Source organism: Battus philenor, unplaced genomic scaffold (genome assembly GCF_028537555.1).
Source record: "Battus philenor isolate CCGP_79_NKW_IND1 unplaced genomic scaffold, ilBatPhil1.0.hap1 SCAF_2, whole genome shotgun sequence".
Lineage (NCBI taxonomy): Eukaryota > Metazoa > Arthropoda > Insecta > Lepidoptera > Papilionidae > Battus > Battus philenor.
In genome coordinates this window covers 14,703,005-14,720,957 of record NW_027181682.1, presented here as the reverse complement: position 1 = coordinate 14,720,957, position 17,953 = coordinate 14,703,005, and the positions used below count along the sequence as shown (strand labels likewise).

Genomic DNA, 17,953 nt, shown 5'->3' with positions numbered 1-17,953 from the left:
ATTTCAATTCTGGATCTAATTCTTTTTTTGTAATGCCTTAATTCTATATCAATTTAAATTAGCCTATGGGAATGATAAAGCAAACAACAACTTAAAATAATGTACCACAAACCACATCTGTTTTGTAATAAATATACAAAAACATAAAATGAATACAAAATGATCAATACACCAATGAATATGGAATAATGTGATTAACAGACATCGGATATTCAGATAAACTTGAAAAATATTACCGAAATTACTTTTTGGTAGGAAATTATACACAAAGACTACAGACAAAGACGGGAAATATTGTCAGCGGTCTACAACCATCTCCCGAGATTTTGTTGATTATCATCAACTTCATCATACCTGTACTGCAAGATTAACGCTTGTCCTAAAGATCAGTACAATGATCAGTCTTGCACTGCCATGCGATGATGACTATAGGCTGGTGTACACTATCGTATTTTTTTATACAAAGGTATTTCCATAATAAGCCAACACTTTATCTTAAATTCTCATCCAAATATTCGATCTCTGGTAACAAACGTGAGATGTACTGACTGGGTTGGTGCTCGTGCTGCATGAAGTGCTGCTGCCACGTGGTCGTGTTGGGCGGCGGCGTCACAAACGTCGTCGTCTTTCGCCGCTCCTCCCGTTCTCCTTCCTGCTTCAACTTCCCCACCCCTAACGGACAATACCACACCCACATAATAAAAACATATATCTCATGTTAATGAATTAGTATGTTAGTTTAAAATTTATTTTATGAAGTTGTGCATGATTAATATGTTATTTATTAAATTACATTTATAACACACTTGTTAATGGGAATATGTGGTCTACTTATAAAGCGTGAAGCCGTTTTTTAAAGATACTATTACTACCGAGTATGTATATTGTCATATAGTGTGACGGCACTAGAACAAAAACATATTTTATGTCTTTATTATGTAATGATATAAAACTTTGATTGGTCTGAGAAAAAACGCCATTAATAAAACTCTAACATCATTGTATATAATATCTGGTAAATATTACTACCACAACTACCACCACCCCATGATTCACAGACAAACCTTGCTGGTCACCGTTGCTCCGGATCTTCATGTCAGCGAAGCTCGTTTTAGTTGCGTCTCCGTCGGTGGAGTCCTTGTCGTTGGCGTAGTACCCGTCCCCTCCGCCCTTGTAGCTCAGCCCGTAGTTCTGATTAAGTGTGATCGTGTCGTTGCTTAGCTGTCTCTTGATTGGGAAGTATGGCTGGTCGACGGCCTGTGGCTGACGCTCCTTGCTACGATCCTCCTGGGCTCCGTTCTGGTAGTCCTCGTGGAAGAACTGTATAGAGCCGCGAATATCCTGCCGCGACGAACGCAACGGTGGGTTGTAATCTATGGGCCCTGGAATTCATGTAAAATGAATATTTATTTATTCATATCATTTTTCTCTTTGAATGGAAACGCTCAATTGAAAGAAATTAGAACCAAATGAAACCTCCTTTATAATGCCATCCTGCAACAACAGATAGAGTAAAAAATCCCACAACAAAACAAAACCAACTAAGCGCTTTACTCTTGGGCATCTTTACATAATTGAGTATGTAAGACACATTAATTAAAGCTCTTCTTAGAAAAAGTTTGTGTTCCAACAGTAGAAATATCAGATAGCTAATTAATATACAGACAAATTATAATTATTATTTGAAATTAGGAAAACAATGAAACTCATAAAATTACTACAATCGTAAATAATATAAATGATGAGCTTTAGGCAAAAGCAAGTTAAGATTGTGAAAAAAATATTATATTATAATTAGTGATTAGCCGGCAAAAAGGTGGACAGGCGGAGCTTCTACCTACTGGTTTTACCAGAAAGCTATGGAGAAGGCTTTTGTTTAGCAGTAAACGTCCTACGATGGAAATGATAATAATGAGACCTATACATGTTCATAGGAGGCACTTGCCAGCCAGCTATACTTCATGTGGTGGAATAATAATAGATATTATTATGGATGTACAGTTAAACAGTGGTAGTCCAGTGGTAGTGGAATGAGATTTGCAATCGTAGGTCGCGGGTTTGATACCTGGGACACAGTCTTATATGTAATTCACACTTTGTGCATTAAGTAGGATTGTCACTGCTTATAAACAAGTTTCCGGAGGATAGGCAGCACCATCCTCTGCGTACCATAATACTACACTGCAATCGCCAACCCGCCTGCCAAGCGCGGCGATTATGGTATATTCCCCCACAGATACCTTAGATCGGCAATGCACGTACAACTATTTAATATGTAACAATGAACGATTTGTATTGCATATAAATGTGTGTGTATTTGTGTAAGGCGGTGCGCATGTGTTCGTGCATGTACCGGCAGGCGCGGAGATCTTTCGCTGTTGCGGCATGGCAGCGACAGTGGCGAGTTCCTTCTCAGGGTTGCGGCCGGCGAAGTGCAGGCGGTCCTGCGAGCCGCCGAAGTTCTCCACAGTGAGCTGGCTGTCGTCGGACACGGAGGAGCGACGCGAGCGGCGGCCCGCGAACGACTCGCGCGCGCCCCGCGACGACGGCCGCCCCGCCGCCACGCCCGACGTCGCGCACACGCCGAACACTGTGCACGAGCATACAAACACAGTGTACATCTTTTTCTTAAAACAATTTTCCATATAACGTGAAAAGTATCGATATCATGCTTTGATAATACATATTTTAATATTCAGCTCTCAAAGGAAAAAAATCCCTCCGCAAAAAAACAGGGCTAAGATTCTGAAAATAAAATGTAACCGTCTAAAACGATTATTACCACGTAAAAAAGACCGTTGATATATTGTTCCTCTTAAGTGAGAGGTAGTTCATTAAAGGACAAAAGGCCCAGTTAAAACTGCCAAAAATAGCCTCATTACCCAGCTAATAGAACAAACTATCTGTCCGTCTCAAAAGATTCGTAATTCAATGCTGTATACGATTTGATACCAATATTTTGGGTTCAAAAAATAGTGATACCAAGTCCACTGTACCGCATCAACCACCTCGCCTCGTTTTGCACCTCAGCAAAACGAGGCAGTACAGCAGTTACGATATCTTCTAGTAGACTTATACGTTTAAAGCTTTATATATATGTATGTAACGAAGAATAATTTTTTACATTGATCGTTCATGATCATATAGCTCTCTGGTGATCTATAAGATGAACGGATTCCATGGCGGTAACAGATGAGATGATGATGATGTAATGTTGTCCTATACGTACGTACGAAAATTGGAAAGTGTGGTGGGTTTTTAGTTGGTTACAAGATATACACATATGTATTCCTTCCTGAGACCTATTCTGACCGAAAAGTATATTTTATCAAATTTCAAGTGTTATGATTCAAGAGATATTGAGATGAACAGACAATCATTTAAATATATTATTTTTTAATAATTTATGTAAATAATGTAATTTAATATTTTGTTAAATAAAAATATTTAGAAGAAAGCCCAGGAGAAGTCGTCACTATATAAATCAATGTGGCGCACGATACATTCATTTCAATGCATGACCGTATAAGGTAGAAACCATTGAAACATGCGATGCTTGCCTTCGCCACTAGCTTTCCAGTGCACTTGCTACTCCTGGCTTCTGAAGGCGAACGCACCCTTGACTATTAAACTATATTCTTCTTGTGATCGTCTGTTAACTTCTTATATGCGTCTTATCGAACTTTCTATTTAAAGAAGTGACCGACGGTGGTAATACCACATACATGGATATTAATAGATAAAAAGAAACAAACCATTGTCCTCATCGCGACGTACTAGCGCTGATAGAGTGGTGATCGCCCTGCCCCTGTGAACTACGAACTCGTCTCGTTGTGGACTCGCACTTCGCCGCTCGGGCGTAGAGCACGCCGACCGCCCCGAGCCCCTTCCCCGAACTACACTCGCCGAAGGCGATCGTGACACTGTGAAATCGACCTTAATGCGTTACAAATAATAGCGACTATTGTTTGAAATAAATTTACTATGAATGTTATTATTGGTACCTTTGTATCACAGGTAAACAACTAAAAGTAAGCCCTTACCTTAACGGAATAAGGTTCAAAGTTTAACAAACGTGATATGTGCAACACATTCGTGTATCACAAACAATCACCGAGTAATACGATGAAAAAGTGCAGATATAACTTGATGAATAACTGGCATGACTCTCAACTACAGTAGCCGAAATTGAATCGTAATATTAGCAGTATAAAAATCAAAATTGAATAGCACCTTTGAATTGACATTACAATACCTGCCGATAAATATGGCACATCGACCTTTAGAAAGAGACAATTAGGTAATTTCGGATTCGTAGAGCGTTACCTCTGTCGCACGAAATACAACGACTGACAAAACGTCACATAGGTAGTGTGGGACAGAGATAGTACCGATTGTCTCTTTCCAAATGTGTGATGTGCAATATTTATCGCCGGGTATTGTACTTATTTAATGACATGTTTATGAAATAATTTATGCTTGTATGTTCTTATTTAAAATTGCGAATAAATATACGTTAACTCTAAATGTACAGTTAACTGTAAAGCATAAAATTTACCGGTGACAGTCGAAATAATTTGAAACTGATTAGTTACCGTATTTCGATACAGTATGAATAAACTTTAATAGCGTAAAACGAGCGCTAAAGCATATTTTGCAGCATTTTAAATTCAACTCTAGCTTTAGCGTTTTAAAATCCAATATTTAGTACATAATCTTATTACATTTCTGAACATGATCAGTGGGCATCTATAAAAACAATTTACATAATAAATTCAAAGTTAAATACAATGAAGATGGATATGATTAAATTAAATACAATAATACGCTATACACTAATTACAATTCATGATATGATACATCATATAAAATGCAGTACAGACATAAATAAATTTAATGAATTTGCAGTTAAAAATATCTTAAATAAAATAAAAACAACATAGTTAAATAACATTTTGGGAGTTCCGAGGACATAATGCCAGAACTCCAATATGCCGTGATATGAAGTTGATATTGTATTAGGATTGAAGCTGTTACATGCAGAGCGCTAGACGAGACCGGAAAGCGTTAATGCCGTGTAGAATAAAGCATAAGCACTCATTAAATAGTGATTCGCACAAAAAAAAACAAATAAAATTAAATTATATGAAAAAACATACACAAAAGCAAATTTTTGTACCAACAAACCTGTTTTTTGATTCTTCGACGACCAACTAATCTTGTATCATTTAAATATGTATATAATAATGAATAGTTGAGTTTGACTGTTTGTCTGTTAATAAATGCTATAATGCTTAACCGGGTAATGTCTTGCCAAGATCTCTCGGCAATAACCCTAGACATTCCTTTAAGCGTTTATAGGCTCGATAAATTTCAACAAATGTTGCACTAGTTTTAGTTTTCTTAACTCATAGTGGATTTTGATATGTTATTATAGAGTTAATGTTTTGATAGAAAATTGTTATTAATTTGTAGGCCTTTAGATATAAATATCATTATAATATATAATTTTAAGTATATAATTATATATAAGATGTCAACTCGAAGTATTCATCTTTTGATGCAAATAATTTATATAGTTAAACACATATTGTCACTGTTGATCCTTGTACTGGACTCAGTGTGGTTACAGTAATGTTTATTTGAATTATTTTCTTTCATGTTATATAAATGAATGCAAGTTTCGTGGTTTGAAGTTGCGGACGTTCTCGACGCTAGTTACACATAGAGCACGGCACTGGGTACCTGGCAGGGGCGTGTGGGCCGCGTGGGCGTGGGCGTGGAGGGGCGCGTGCGCGTCGGCGCGCAGGTCCGGGATGGGCACGGGCGGCGGCGGCGGCAGGCAGCGCTTGTGGCGCACGCCGTGCGCGTTGCACTCCGCGCGCGCTGCGGACACGCGACCACGCACGCTCAGCCGCGCGCACACACGCGCACGTACGTACGCACGCGCGCACACAGTCACCCTGCCTTCACTTACCCGCGCCGCGCTCGTCTCATGCGTCTTACACTCGAGACAGACATACGCATTCAGAGCCAAGACTCGATGCAAGTATTCTAGCAACTGAATGTTAGATGTCGAAGCGCATACCGATTAATGATTACAATTTTGAAAATATGAAAATTTAGTGCACTATCTATGATTAAACCTTTTGTCATACTTAGCTGTATAGCTCATGTTACAGACACGTTGCCAACGTCGATAATGCGAATGAATTACCAAAGTGAATTTTACATTTGGAAAAGACAGGGTGACCTGATAGAGAATGAAACGGTAACCAGCGAAGCGATATTCTTACATCATTCGAAACATATCCAAACACTTACCTCGGTAATACTTCTTCAAATTAGAAACAAATCAACGATTAATTCTTAAAGTATAAGTTCGTACTGCAAATAAAAGTATTGCGTTCATTCAAAACCTTCGTATTGAAATCAATGTAATACCACAAAGCCCAGATTCGCCTAAAATGTACATCAGCGTTACAAAAAGCGCTTCGGACCGCCCCATGATTATTCACTTTTATTATATGGGAAAAATTTATAAGAATTAGTGGGCATAGGACCTTTGATATTATGACCACATACTCCCATTACAGCTCTAGTGCATGCAACATCCGTAATTGATTAATGTTAGATAACGTGTGAACTACTTCAACAGCACTCACCGGTTCCCGGGTACTTTACAGACTTCACGGGATGAACTTCCAACATATTAAACAGATCGGCGAGCAACGCAACCAAGTTTTGACGCATAGATCTGAAACACGAAAATAATAAAATGAATCAACATTGTAAAGACGTCAAGATTTCAAATCTCTAACACATCATCATAATCTTGAATTCTTAAAAGTAACTGGCTGTCCCTACCGATAATAAAATAGCAAAGAAAATAGACTCCAATTTCTTGTGTCGTATCTTTTTTGGAAAGTTTATCTAGCACTATGTCATATGGAAAATTAAACTTATAAAAAATTCTTCAATTTCGTGCATTTCTTATCAGCCGATGGACGTCCACTACCAGGCATAGGCCTCCCTCAAAAATCGCCAGGATTACTGGTCCTGTCTCCCGCGTCCACCGACTACCCGTGAACTGAACCCCTCACTGCTATTATTAATAGTAGTATCGAATATTTATTGCGATGCTTGATTGCATAAAATATTTTTTCAATATATGTATATACATGTCTTTCTTAATTTAATTGACATGTAATGTATGACAGTTAGGAACATTTATTTAATTTATTTTATGATTTATTATGTACATTGGAAAAAAAGTGAATTTTTTTCCAATTTTCTTTTATCATAAGAATCTTCCTCGTGCATTGACGATAAATTAGAAAAAAATATTCGCATCATTCAAGTCTTGGGCGTTTGGCACATCTGGCTATTCATTTTTATTAAAATGTAGCTGGTGGCACTTACCCGCGCATGTAAGCAACGTCCTCAGGCATCATATGGAACACGTCATAAGGCAGACGCTCTCGACAGAAGTCCCGGACGAGCATGAGGTTGTGCAGGCAGTCGTGGATGGACGTCATGCGGCCCACGCGCACTGACGACCGGGGCAGGGCCTCTGGGCAGTAGAAGGAGACCAATGCCGCAAGAGCCGTGCCGTCGCATGCCTCTTGTAGAGTTCGCAGCGGTGGTACTTTGGTCGACGTATCATCCTGAAATGGAATATTCGAGAACATGATAAGACTTTCTTCTTTTTTTAATCTGGCTATACTTCTGCTCAATTACCATTGGGATATTCTGCATTTGTGAGGGGTCAAGGTTCAGAGGGCTTAGCTTAAAACTTCTTTCTTTTTAACGAAGCCCTAGAGCTCCCTCAGAAGCCTTGAGTCGGGCCACTACATACTGAATTTTCGCCAAGATTTTTTGTTGAGACTTCACAGATTTTTCAAGGCTTTGATGACCTTAACCAGGACCTTCGTCAAACTTACGGGTGGACGTCCTTGGTTTCCACTACAGGACGTTATGGTCTCAGCGGCCACCTGTTCTACGCTCTATGTGGCCTGTCCACTGCCCACGAGAATTACTCGTTGAAAATAAGTCCATCACGGTTCAACTTTATGATTCCGACGTTTTGATTACAGCAAACATATCCATGTATAAATTAAAAATATAGCTAGTTGCTTCTATCGAGTTGGGATCCCATAATTAATACAATTAAACATAAAACAGTTATACTTTAAGATACCAAAAGCCTCGGAACAACCAGGACATATATCCAACGATTCAATTCTACAAATGAACATGGGCTCTTTGACTTGAAAATTTGGAAAAATAAAAATAATAATACACGACGGCATAATCCATTAAAATTTACTTTTATTACGAGAACGTAGTTAAAGGAATTTCAACCACACTGGAGCATTATTTTATTGTCACGTCACACGTCTATTTATCGGAACAGTTGCGTTAATAAAAATAGACTTGTGACATATAAATGTCCATTTATAAACGTAATAATATTAAACAAAACGCTTACTGTTCATTTCCTTAAATTATGTTTTATATTCTTAATTCATATAATACAATTAATGTATTATCTGTTGTTAAAGAAATCGTTTAGGGTCGTCATGATATCGTTTCTATTTAACAAACTTTTAATACGTTCTTCTACTCATTAAGTCATTCAAAGTTTCATACACATGTTAATTTTTTATAACCCATATCTTGGTACAGTTCAATCGGATAAAATTATCCAAGGTCGAATTGAGCCTCGGCTTTCCTTACTTACACTCATAAATTATACATTCAAACATACTTCTAAAGAACTTTCGGAATATCAAATATGTTTCTTTCTGATAATACTGTTGATTTAGTTGGGCGATAGGTCCTAAATATATTCGTTTCACATTCCAAATTACTGATTTATATCTAACAAACTCTAATTTATTTTTCTTAATTATTACTATTATTTTTACAAGACTTCAATTCATTAATAATCAAGCGTGTTACAAATTTAAAGTAAATTCAGTTAATATATTAATACATAAATATATTTTCATAGACACATACATTACGTAAATGTGTAACGGAGGATGTCTATAACGGTATCGCGACAATTTAATAAATTAAAATAGAAGATTAGGATTCTCTAGAATTAACTGTTTGGGTTGTTATTTGTGCACTCGGGTCAGTGTTGCTTGTAAGGTTTAATTTATATTTGTTTATTACGAACTATATATGAACTAGAAAAGTAGTACTCGGTCCACAAATGTTTTCCCGAGCATAATAAATGTAACATCAAAGTATTACATGTAATTATTGCATCTAAATATATATAGTGTTTAGAGCAATTAATTCCCACGTCATTAGTAACAATGGTAGCTCTGCGGTAGAAGACTCAGACTTGCGATCGTTGGTCGCGGGTTCGATTTCCGGGATACAGTCTTATGTAATTCACACTATGAACATTGATTATATAGGATTGCCACCGCTCCTAAACAAGTTTCCAGACTATAGGCAGCTGCGTCCTCGGCGTACCATATACAACATTGCGATCGCCAACCCGCCTGTCAAGAGTATCGATTATCGTTTATCTTCCCATAGGTTTGGGGGTGGGGGATATGGCTTTCAATGTGCGTCTAGTGGCTACTACACTAGTATTACAATCTTTCATTAATCTAATATATAAAATTCTCGTGTCACGGTTTTCGAACTTGAACTCCTCTGAAACGGCTTGACCGATTTTTACCAAATTTTATATGCGTATTTAGTAGGTCTGAGAATCGGCTACTATCTATTTTTCATACCCCTAAGTGATAAGGGTTGTTCACCCTTAAAAATTTATTTTTATTTTTTTGACGAAATTTTTTTTTTTTTTTTTAATGATAAAACATACAAAAATACATACAACTCTAAATTTTCACCCCTCTACGATCAACCCTTATTTTTAAATTGAAAATTAAAAATATTTTTTTTGCAAAACAACGTTTGCCGGATCAGCTAGTTTCTTTATAATATTTTCATGATAAGTTAAAGCCATTATAGAAGTTTATTGGTAAATGAGTACACAGTTGCGTGCACAAGAGATATAATTAATATTTTTTATGAAGCCTGGAGAAAGAAATAAAAAACACGTTAGTCTTAATTACATATAACGTAGTGTCGGGTACCTCGGCGTTGTTGAGCGCTGCGCAGGCGGCGTTGATCCACGTGAGCAGTCCATCCTCGTGAGCGGCGAAGTTCGCCTGCGTCGTCAACCCGAAGCGCTGTATAGCGGCCGCCACGCGGTCCGCGGTAACCACTTCCCGAGCGTACAGCCCCATCAGCGCCTCCATCACCGCCATGTGCGCACTCTAAAAAAAAAACAAATAGCACGTACAAAACGCGGCTAACTAGTATTTTAATATTGAAAATATTCCATTACAACGCTAACCATCTTTCCGTTAATCAGATAATAGTAGAAGTGCCAAAAGCATGTGACTGGCCAAATCAAGATCCTCTATAGGGGGCCCTTACGCCAAGGCCGTTCGTGGAGCGTCTGCCTAGTATCATGAAAATCCGATAACGGCAACTAACCGAGGCTTTTTTTACTATACTCATTCCCCCTTCCACGTGTGTTGCAGGGACGTTACATTTCGGGTAAGAGTTTTTCAGGTATTTTTAATATTTATTTACATACTATTTCCTCCACAATACCCTGTATGCGTTTCTTTTGTCCTTCACGTGTTCTATCTTTCTTCATTTGCAAATCTTCTGTCATACATCATCTTTCTTCCTTCATATACATTCCCTGATCACAATTTTACATTACTTATCAGACATTTTTATGTGATACATTTTATTTTTAGTTTTACAATTAAAAACCGTATACCGACATATTGTTCAGCCTGCTTAGATACACTAAAAGAGAAATACTATACGGGTAACGAATAACAGTCGAAATTGAGGTCCACTTTTAAGGGCCTGGGATGTTTTCGATTAGTGCTGAGAGCTCTGGCTTTTATAACTTGGAACAGAATGGTCGTTTTAGTCGCTATATTCCGTCGACGTCAACGCTCGCGTCAGCGCTCATAGCAGTATAAGCGAGTCAAGTAATATATTACCTAATGCATATTAATTGTAAATCTAAGTATCTTCAGAAGTATGTCATGTAAGTCCGATAAGGTGTAGATTTTTGATAATTACTTTGAAAACAACCTAACATGGCATCCAGATATAGTTTCACAACTTATATTACTTCATGCTTTCATCAATACATCTAACCTACAAAGATAGATTGAATGAAACGCCCAAGCTTTTTGCTCGCCATATAAAGCACTGCCCACATACGATTAGACGGCTTTCTGTTGAGTTATCGCAGATCATTCTATTGGCCTTTGTGACTTTTTTTCTATTATTGATTATCGAGTCTCGTATAAATAGAGGGAAAAAGAAGGTTACTTCAAATTATCACAGACAAGATATTATACAGATATAGTACCAACAATAGGAACTCTAGGCTATCTTGACTCTTATATATTCATTTAAGTAAAAGAAACAAATATATCAAACAAAATCGATATTATAACAGATTTAGAAACAGATAGCGTTAGTACTCTCTACTTTATACATTGCATGTGTTACGTAGTAAAAAATTCGCAATAATTATAAATCAATTCAAAACACGCCTTTCACTTTATTTATCGGATGCGATTGCTTAATATAGTAAAAAGGGATATCCTCGTTACCAGCGGCGAACGGAAATAAAATTGCCGTTGATTATAACTTTATTGAATCTTTTCGAATGTAACAACTTTTTAGGCGATGTACAACTTCATTGGTAATAGTTGTACAACTTAAAAGTAATGAATATTTAGTTTATTTGTCAGCAAAAAGCTTTAATACCTCCATCCCATCACCGTATTTAAAGTGATCACTCTAAAATATTTTTTTTTGTTATTGAAATGCCACAGTCTAATAACTCGCAATACAATGTCTGCATGGACAGATATTATAAAATAATGAATTTTAACATTTAGTGCCGTACCCGGCGATAAATATTGCACATCGTTATTTGGAATGAGACAATCGGCTAATTTCGGCTTCGTAGAGCATTATCTCTGTCCCGCACTACCTATGCGACGTTTTGTCAGATGTGCGACAGAGATAACGCTCTACGAAGCCGAAATTAGCCGATTACCTCTTTCCAAAGATCGATGTGAAATATTTATCAAAACGTTGATTTTCGAATGGGGTATGCAGATTAATTGGCAGCAAATGAACTATACATTCACTCTTTTAGGTTTTACACCTATAACAAATAACAATGTATTGTTTAATCAAGTATTGTATTAAAATCGATGACGATTACAAGAGGTAGCTGTAACATTAATGAGTCAGACGGAGGTAGTGTTATTAACAAGTAAGAATTTGATATTACGGTATTCTGCCCACTGCAGAAGCGGTACCTTGTTTCTCGTTATACCGTCGCCGCGTGGGTGGCACCTCGGCTGTAATCTTGAATAACCTAACGACTTTTGTCTCTACTCGATATTGCAATATTTTAACATTATCTGTATATATAAAAATAACTTGCAATGAGCGTATTTCGGCTAATATGATGATGATAAGATTATATCACTATTTTATTTGGTCACTTCTTAACACGAAAACAACTCGACTTAGTTTCCTTTGTATAATTTTCTTATAAAAAATAAAAAATGCGTTGAAACTTCTTATTTAAAAAAAAAGACTATTGAAACGACGCGCGTAGAGTTTATTCGTTATTTAAGTTAACATCTGCATTTATCGAACACCAAAGAAATTAAATCATCATCATATCAACCGTAAAACATAGATTTACAAAAAGACCAATTTCAATTGGTCTTTTTATCTTTTCGCTTCCAAACGACATACATACAACGTATTCGGACCCTTAACAAAGCGTCTGTGTCTACCTTACCTGGTGGTACTACGTAGTTAGTAGTTTATAACTAGCTGTGCCCGCGATTTTGAGTTGTATTTAACAAAAACAATATTTAGTTGTATTATTCTTTTGTTTAAGATTTTTCTAAAATAAAAGTAGCCTAAGTTACTCCTTATTATACAGCTACCTGTCAGTTTAAGTTCCACCAAAATCGGTCCAGCCATTTCTGAGATTAGAGAAAAAAAATTTTTACAAAATGTAATTTTGTTATATGTTTCTATGCATGTAGAAAAACGGTAAATTAATATTACAAACAAACATATAGCATTATTTTTTAATGTAACATTTGTATAACACAAATGGATACTAACGTTTTTGTATAAAATAACATACGTATTCTTATTTAAAAGAAAATAACAAAACTATTAAAGTGCGTAATATATTGAACGTAATATCATTTACTGTAACAATAAATGCCTTCATGAAATAAATTCATGCAGTGTTTCGTGCGGCAAAGCGGTAGATAGCGAAAATCAAATTCCCGATAACGAGGCATTCAATCTTAAGCCTTGTGAATTTGATCGTGGCACGAAAGTGGAATTTTCATACATTCCAAATAGTCTATGGGCATATTATTAAAAAAGTTCACTCCTCAGAAGGAAATTTTTTTTAATACCGTGTGATTGATGATAGGTATAAAAACTTTAATGGGGTAAATGTAAGTCTCATTCGTAAGTCAAAAGCCTTAAAGGTTTTACATCTATTTGCAATCCTCAAATCTAAAGTAATCACTCTAAAGTATGTTACAATTTTTTCTTCTGGAATACGAAAGGTTAATAATCAGCCAGTACAAAGTTTACAGAGATAGATAGTGAACAATAATTCATATTAGTATGTAGTAATTCGAAATATGGAAGAGCCCTTTTTTAGGAAATTATCATTACGTATTTTTTTAGAACCCAGTGATTTTTGGATAGAGTTTAGCATACAAAAATGGAGCTATTCCCTGCAATAAAACATTAACATATAAAAAAATCGTCTGTATATACAACCGGTAATGACGAACTACATGCAGAATGCATTTATCTTCCAAACAGATATTCCAATGACGTAATTGCAAGTTTTGATAAGAGCGATATCGATGTATATTTAGACGTAAGACTCGTTTAATGTACTTATTAAGCATATTGAACGACTGAGTTTATTAACCTATGAATACACTTTCTGTGTACCTAACTCCATCAACCTCATAATCAAGTCTGTTCTTGCGCTGATCGCAACCAACTATTTCCGCGACCTTGACTATATCATCAGATCGTGGTCGCCATTCGATCTTTCGACCCGAGCGTCTGCTGCGAACGTCAATGACCTTAGTCATTCTGCGGATCTCTTCATTTCTAATCAGATCTCAGGAAAGCGCTGAACATCGTCTACGTTGCTCTCTAGATAACTTCGAGTCTCCTTATTAGGTCATAAAACAACCATGTCCAAATCCATATTTCATTACCTACAACACACACCTTCAGACATTGTAGTATTTCGGACGAGATATTTTGAACTTCCCCGAATGCTGTCCATCTTAGATTCGACGAACCGAGTTTACTCTCATTTAACTAATAACGTTGTCCATAAAATAAAGAATAAAAGCGTACCATCTTCAAAGGGTTGGTTTGTATGAGCACGGTCTCGGTGAGGGCGCAGTCCGTAGGGTCGGGCACGGGCACGCCCTTCCGCGCCAACGTCTGAAGGATGTTCCAATGGCTAAGGCTATGGTAGTTCGGATCGGAGTACATGTTGGCCAGCGCCAGGCAGTACAGCTCTGCGTTTGCCAACCCGCCGACTATAGGAGGCTTCAGGTGTTCCTGGTCCTGGAATGAAAAAACATTTCTTTAGTATATTAGGATTAATAGTATTTTGGACTTAATAATTCTTTCTGTACCGAAAAGATGATTAAGTTTACAGAATAACAGCAGCCTAGTTTTTTTAACGCAGTTTTGTAAAGATTTGTATTTATTTTTAATTACATTGTAGCTTAATACTTTGGGTAATTGCCGCGTATTTTTTAGTGGCCCCGTTATTGGGTTCGTTCACCCCGTCTTGGGGAGGACAGGGTCTTTTTTATTGTTATATAATGTTTTCACATACCTAATTTTATTTCTTTTTCCTCTACTTATATACATCACAATTTCATTCATTCGTCATCTATCTTTCGTCACAACACATAACAATCTAACGGCTTTCTTATCTACTTCTGCAGCATATTTGCTACTTGAAGTCGGCGTTACTATTACATTAAATGGCCATAACTATTAAAAACAAAATTACGTAAGTGCCAAATCAGTTGGACATACATATTACGGTAGCCTATGGGTTTGTATTACACAATTACTCCACTTACAAATAATAAAGGAAAAGTTGTTTAAACAAAAAAATCTACTAAATTACTTTAAGTAAGGTGTATTGAGACTCGTAGTCTCTATCTCGAAAATTCCCGTATCCCGGCAGTGGAAATGATCATGATCATCATCGTTGCAGTCGCAGAACGTCCACTGATGGACATATGTAATGTAAGCAACGTAAATATTCTTTAAAAAAATCAGCGAAGCAAGCAAATGAACCTAGATTACTGTTTTGTCTGCAAATACAGTGTTGCGAAGTAATTTGACATTATAACCCCGCGCAGCACTTTTAGGTACGGGTGTTTTAGTTGTGACTATAGAGTCAGACTAGATGGAGCGACGATCTTATATTATGAACATCGATTTCGCATTGCGATACGACTAATTTACTCTCACTAATCTTTGTCAATTTAAACTAAAAACTTTCTTAAAATAGGTCGTCATGTGTTGTCATGTTCACTGCAGGGCATAGGTCCTCCCTCAAAGAGGATATAAAGTCATATACCATAACCATCACTCTTGGCAGGTGGGGTAGCGACCGTAGTGTGGTATTGTGGTACATAGAGGACACTGTAGCCTATTCTCTAGAAACTTCATTGTGAGCAATGGTAATGGTAATGCTCTATAATTAATGCACAAATAGTGGATTACATAAAATAGTATTCCGGCAATCGAACCCGCGACCTACGACTACAAGTATCAATCCTCTACCGCTATTCTACCACTGTTCACACTCGTAAAGTCTCAAATTATATAGATTTTACTTGCGAACGACTTTAAAACATTTTTTTATAGTATCAAAAAAGCTTCATTGATTTTATTAAGAATTTAATTAAACAACACGTTAATTTCAATACTTCTAATGCCTATATCCTGTTTTAATTCTACAGTATAAAAGTGAAGCCTTGTATTATCCATAATTGTTACTAAATTTTGAATGCTGGACATAGTTCCCACCGAAAACTTCTGTCCGATTAGCGCCTAGTATTCTGCAACGGAACTAGTCCAACGTTAGGTCACGTCCTCTTTTTTAATGCGGCGAGCGGCATTCGTGCTTTGTCATTACAAAGCGTTAGGGAGTTTCCACGGCAGAATATATATACAGCTTTCATAATAACAACGAGAACTAACATTATACTAAAATTCTTTATAAATAAAAAGCACAAAACTAGAAAACGACTTGACTTGCGTTTTATATTTTATTACCACCAGATATTAAATGAAAAGGAAATTTGAAGAAAATTATGAACACAATACTTTTCTTTATCCATGAAAATAGAGAAAAACACCGATCTTAACGTATGCCATAAATCATAATTATGAAAACATAAATATTTAAAAAAAAAGTATATTTCTTGTAATCGAAAAAAGCTTCATGCAGATCGCTTCCAACAAGTCTTATTAGAAATATAGCGATGAAGCCCATTTCTAGCGGTCATGTTGTCATGTTGAGTAGCCCAGCAGTATCGGACTCACACTTCCGATCGTAGGTTGCTGGGTCCTTTCCCGGAATACAAACCAATACGAATTGTATAAGTTTGTAAAAAGGCCAGCAACGCTTCTGTCATTAATTAAGGAAAACTTGCTTTGTAAGTTGCAGTATTATCAGATATGCAGTTAGCCATTGTTGCCGATATAGTTCTTCACTATATGGATCGCTATACACAAATTAATTATATTTATACTATTTTAAAGTAGATACAGTTTAGCAAGTACAATGACCGCTTTATATGTACTTCGTTTAAATTCAGTACAAAAGCTTTACTCGGAAGCTCTAAACAGTGTCACGCGAACAGTTCGCTTGGTGCCCATCGCATAGAGTCACGCGTTCAGCGGCGCTCGACAGCACAGTTAGCGTCGTCGAGGTTTGTTTAACAAGTGATGTAACCCCGACCACGCCTTGGCCCGCGCGGCCGGGCCTCGTGACGTAACCGTCGCTCCCTTCCGAGGAACCCGGTCATAAACAACTTGACCGGTTTTTTTAATTCCTTTTTCAAACTGAAATCAACCAACACTCGATTGATGCAACTGACATTTTCTGTATAACATATTTACAATTACCTTTGCATTCCTTGCGTCAGTATATATTTTTTAATGTAATAACCAATTGCCTCGGCAAACTTCGTACTGTCAAAAGTTATTAGCCTGTCATATAAGTCCAAGAAAGTAGTCCAATAAAACAACAAGTAAATAAATAAAACATACTTCGGAATAATCACTTCGTTTTAATAATAAACAATATTTCATTGATAACATTTTGTTGGACGTTTAGACATCGTCGTTTCAGCCCATAGATGCCTACTACAATTCCATGTCTCCCCCAAAGATATATAGGGGGATATATAGCATCATTGCAAGGTATCGGAAATATGGTATTATGGTATGCAAAGGACGCAACACATCCTCTGGAAACTTGTTTGTGAGCAAGCAGTGGCAATCTTATATAAGTAATTGCCCAAAATGTAACTGATTTCTGGGACTCGAGATTGCAAGTCTCAGTCCTCTACCGCTTGGCTACTACTGCTATATAAATAATTCAATGTAAAGGCCTACCTAACTTAAGATAAAAATATTGTTTTGTACAACTAGGCACAGTGCCACACGCTAAATGACAATATCTTTTATATACATTTAAACCTATTTTTCAACTGAGGCAAGCATTTAATAAAACCACGTGGATAAACATAAAAGATGT

The 17,953-nt window shown here is 36.8% G+C and overlaps 1 protein-coding gene across 6 annotated transcripts in view; it reads right to left on the bottom strand.

Moving 5' to 3' along the window:
* Positions 1–17,953, bottom strand: part of LOC137922450 (patronin-like) — a 99,549-nt gene that overhangs the window by 20,709 nt on the left and 60,887 nt on the right. For 3 of the 6 annotated variants that reach the window (XM_068765446.1, XM_068765441.1, XM_068765442.1), the window contains exons 1-8: positions 10,125–10,302; positions 7,423–7,667; positions 6,666–6,757; positions 5,746–5,886; positions 3,756–3,923; positions 2,354–2,590; positions 1,065–1,382; positions 550–672 (exon numbers count right to left, since the gene is read on the bottom strand). In XM_068765446.1, the coding sequence (XP_068621547.1) occupies positions 550–672; positions 1,065–1,382; positions 2,354–2,590; positions 3,756–3,923; positions 5,746–5,886; positions 6,666–6,757; positions 7,423–7,667; positions 10,125–10,298 (1,498 nt within the window). In that variant the 5' untranslated portion in view covers positions 10,299–10,302. Of the gene's footprint in view, positions 1–549; positions 673–1,064; positions 1,383–2,353; positions 2,591–3,755; positions 3,924–5,745; positions 5,887–6,665; positions 6,758–7,422; positions 7,668–10,124; positions 10,308–14,511; positions 14,728–17,953 lie in introns of those variants that run through there. The other 3 variants (XM_068765447.1, XM_068765443.1, XM_068765445.1) reach the window with 3 other exon arrangements.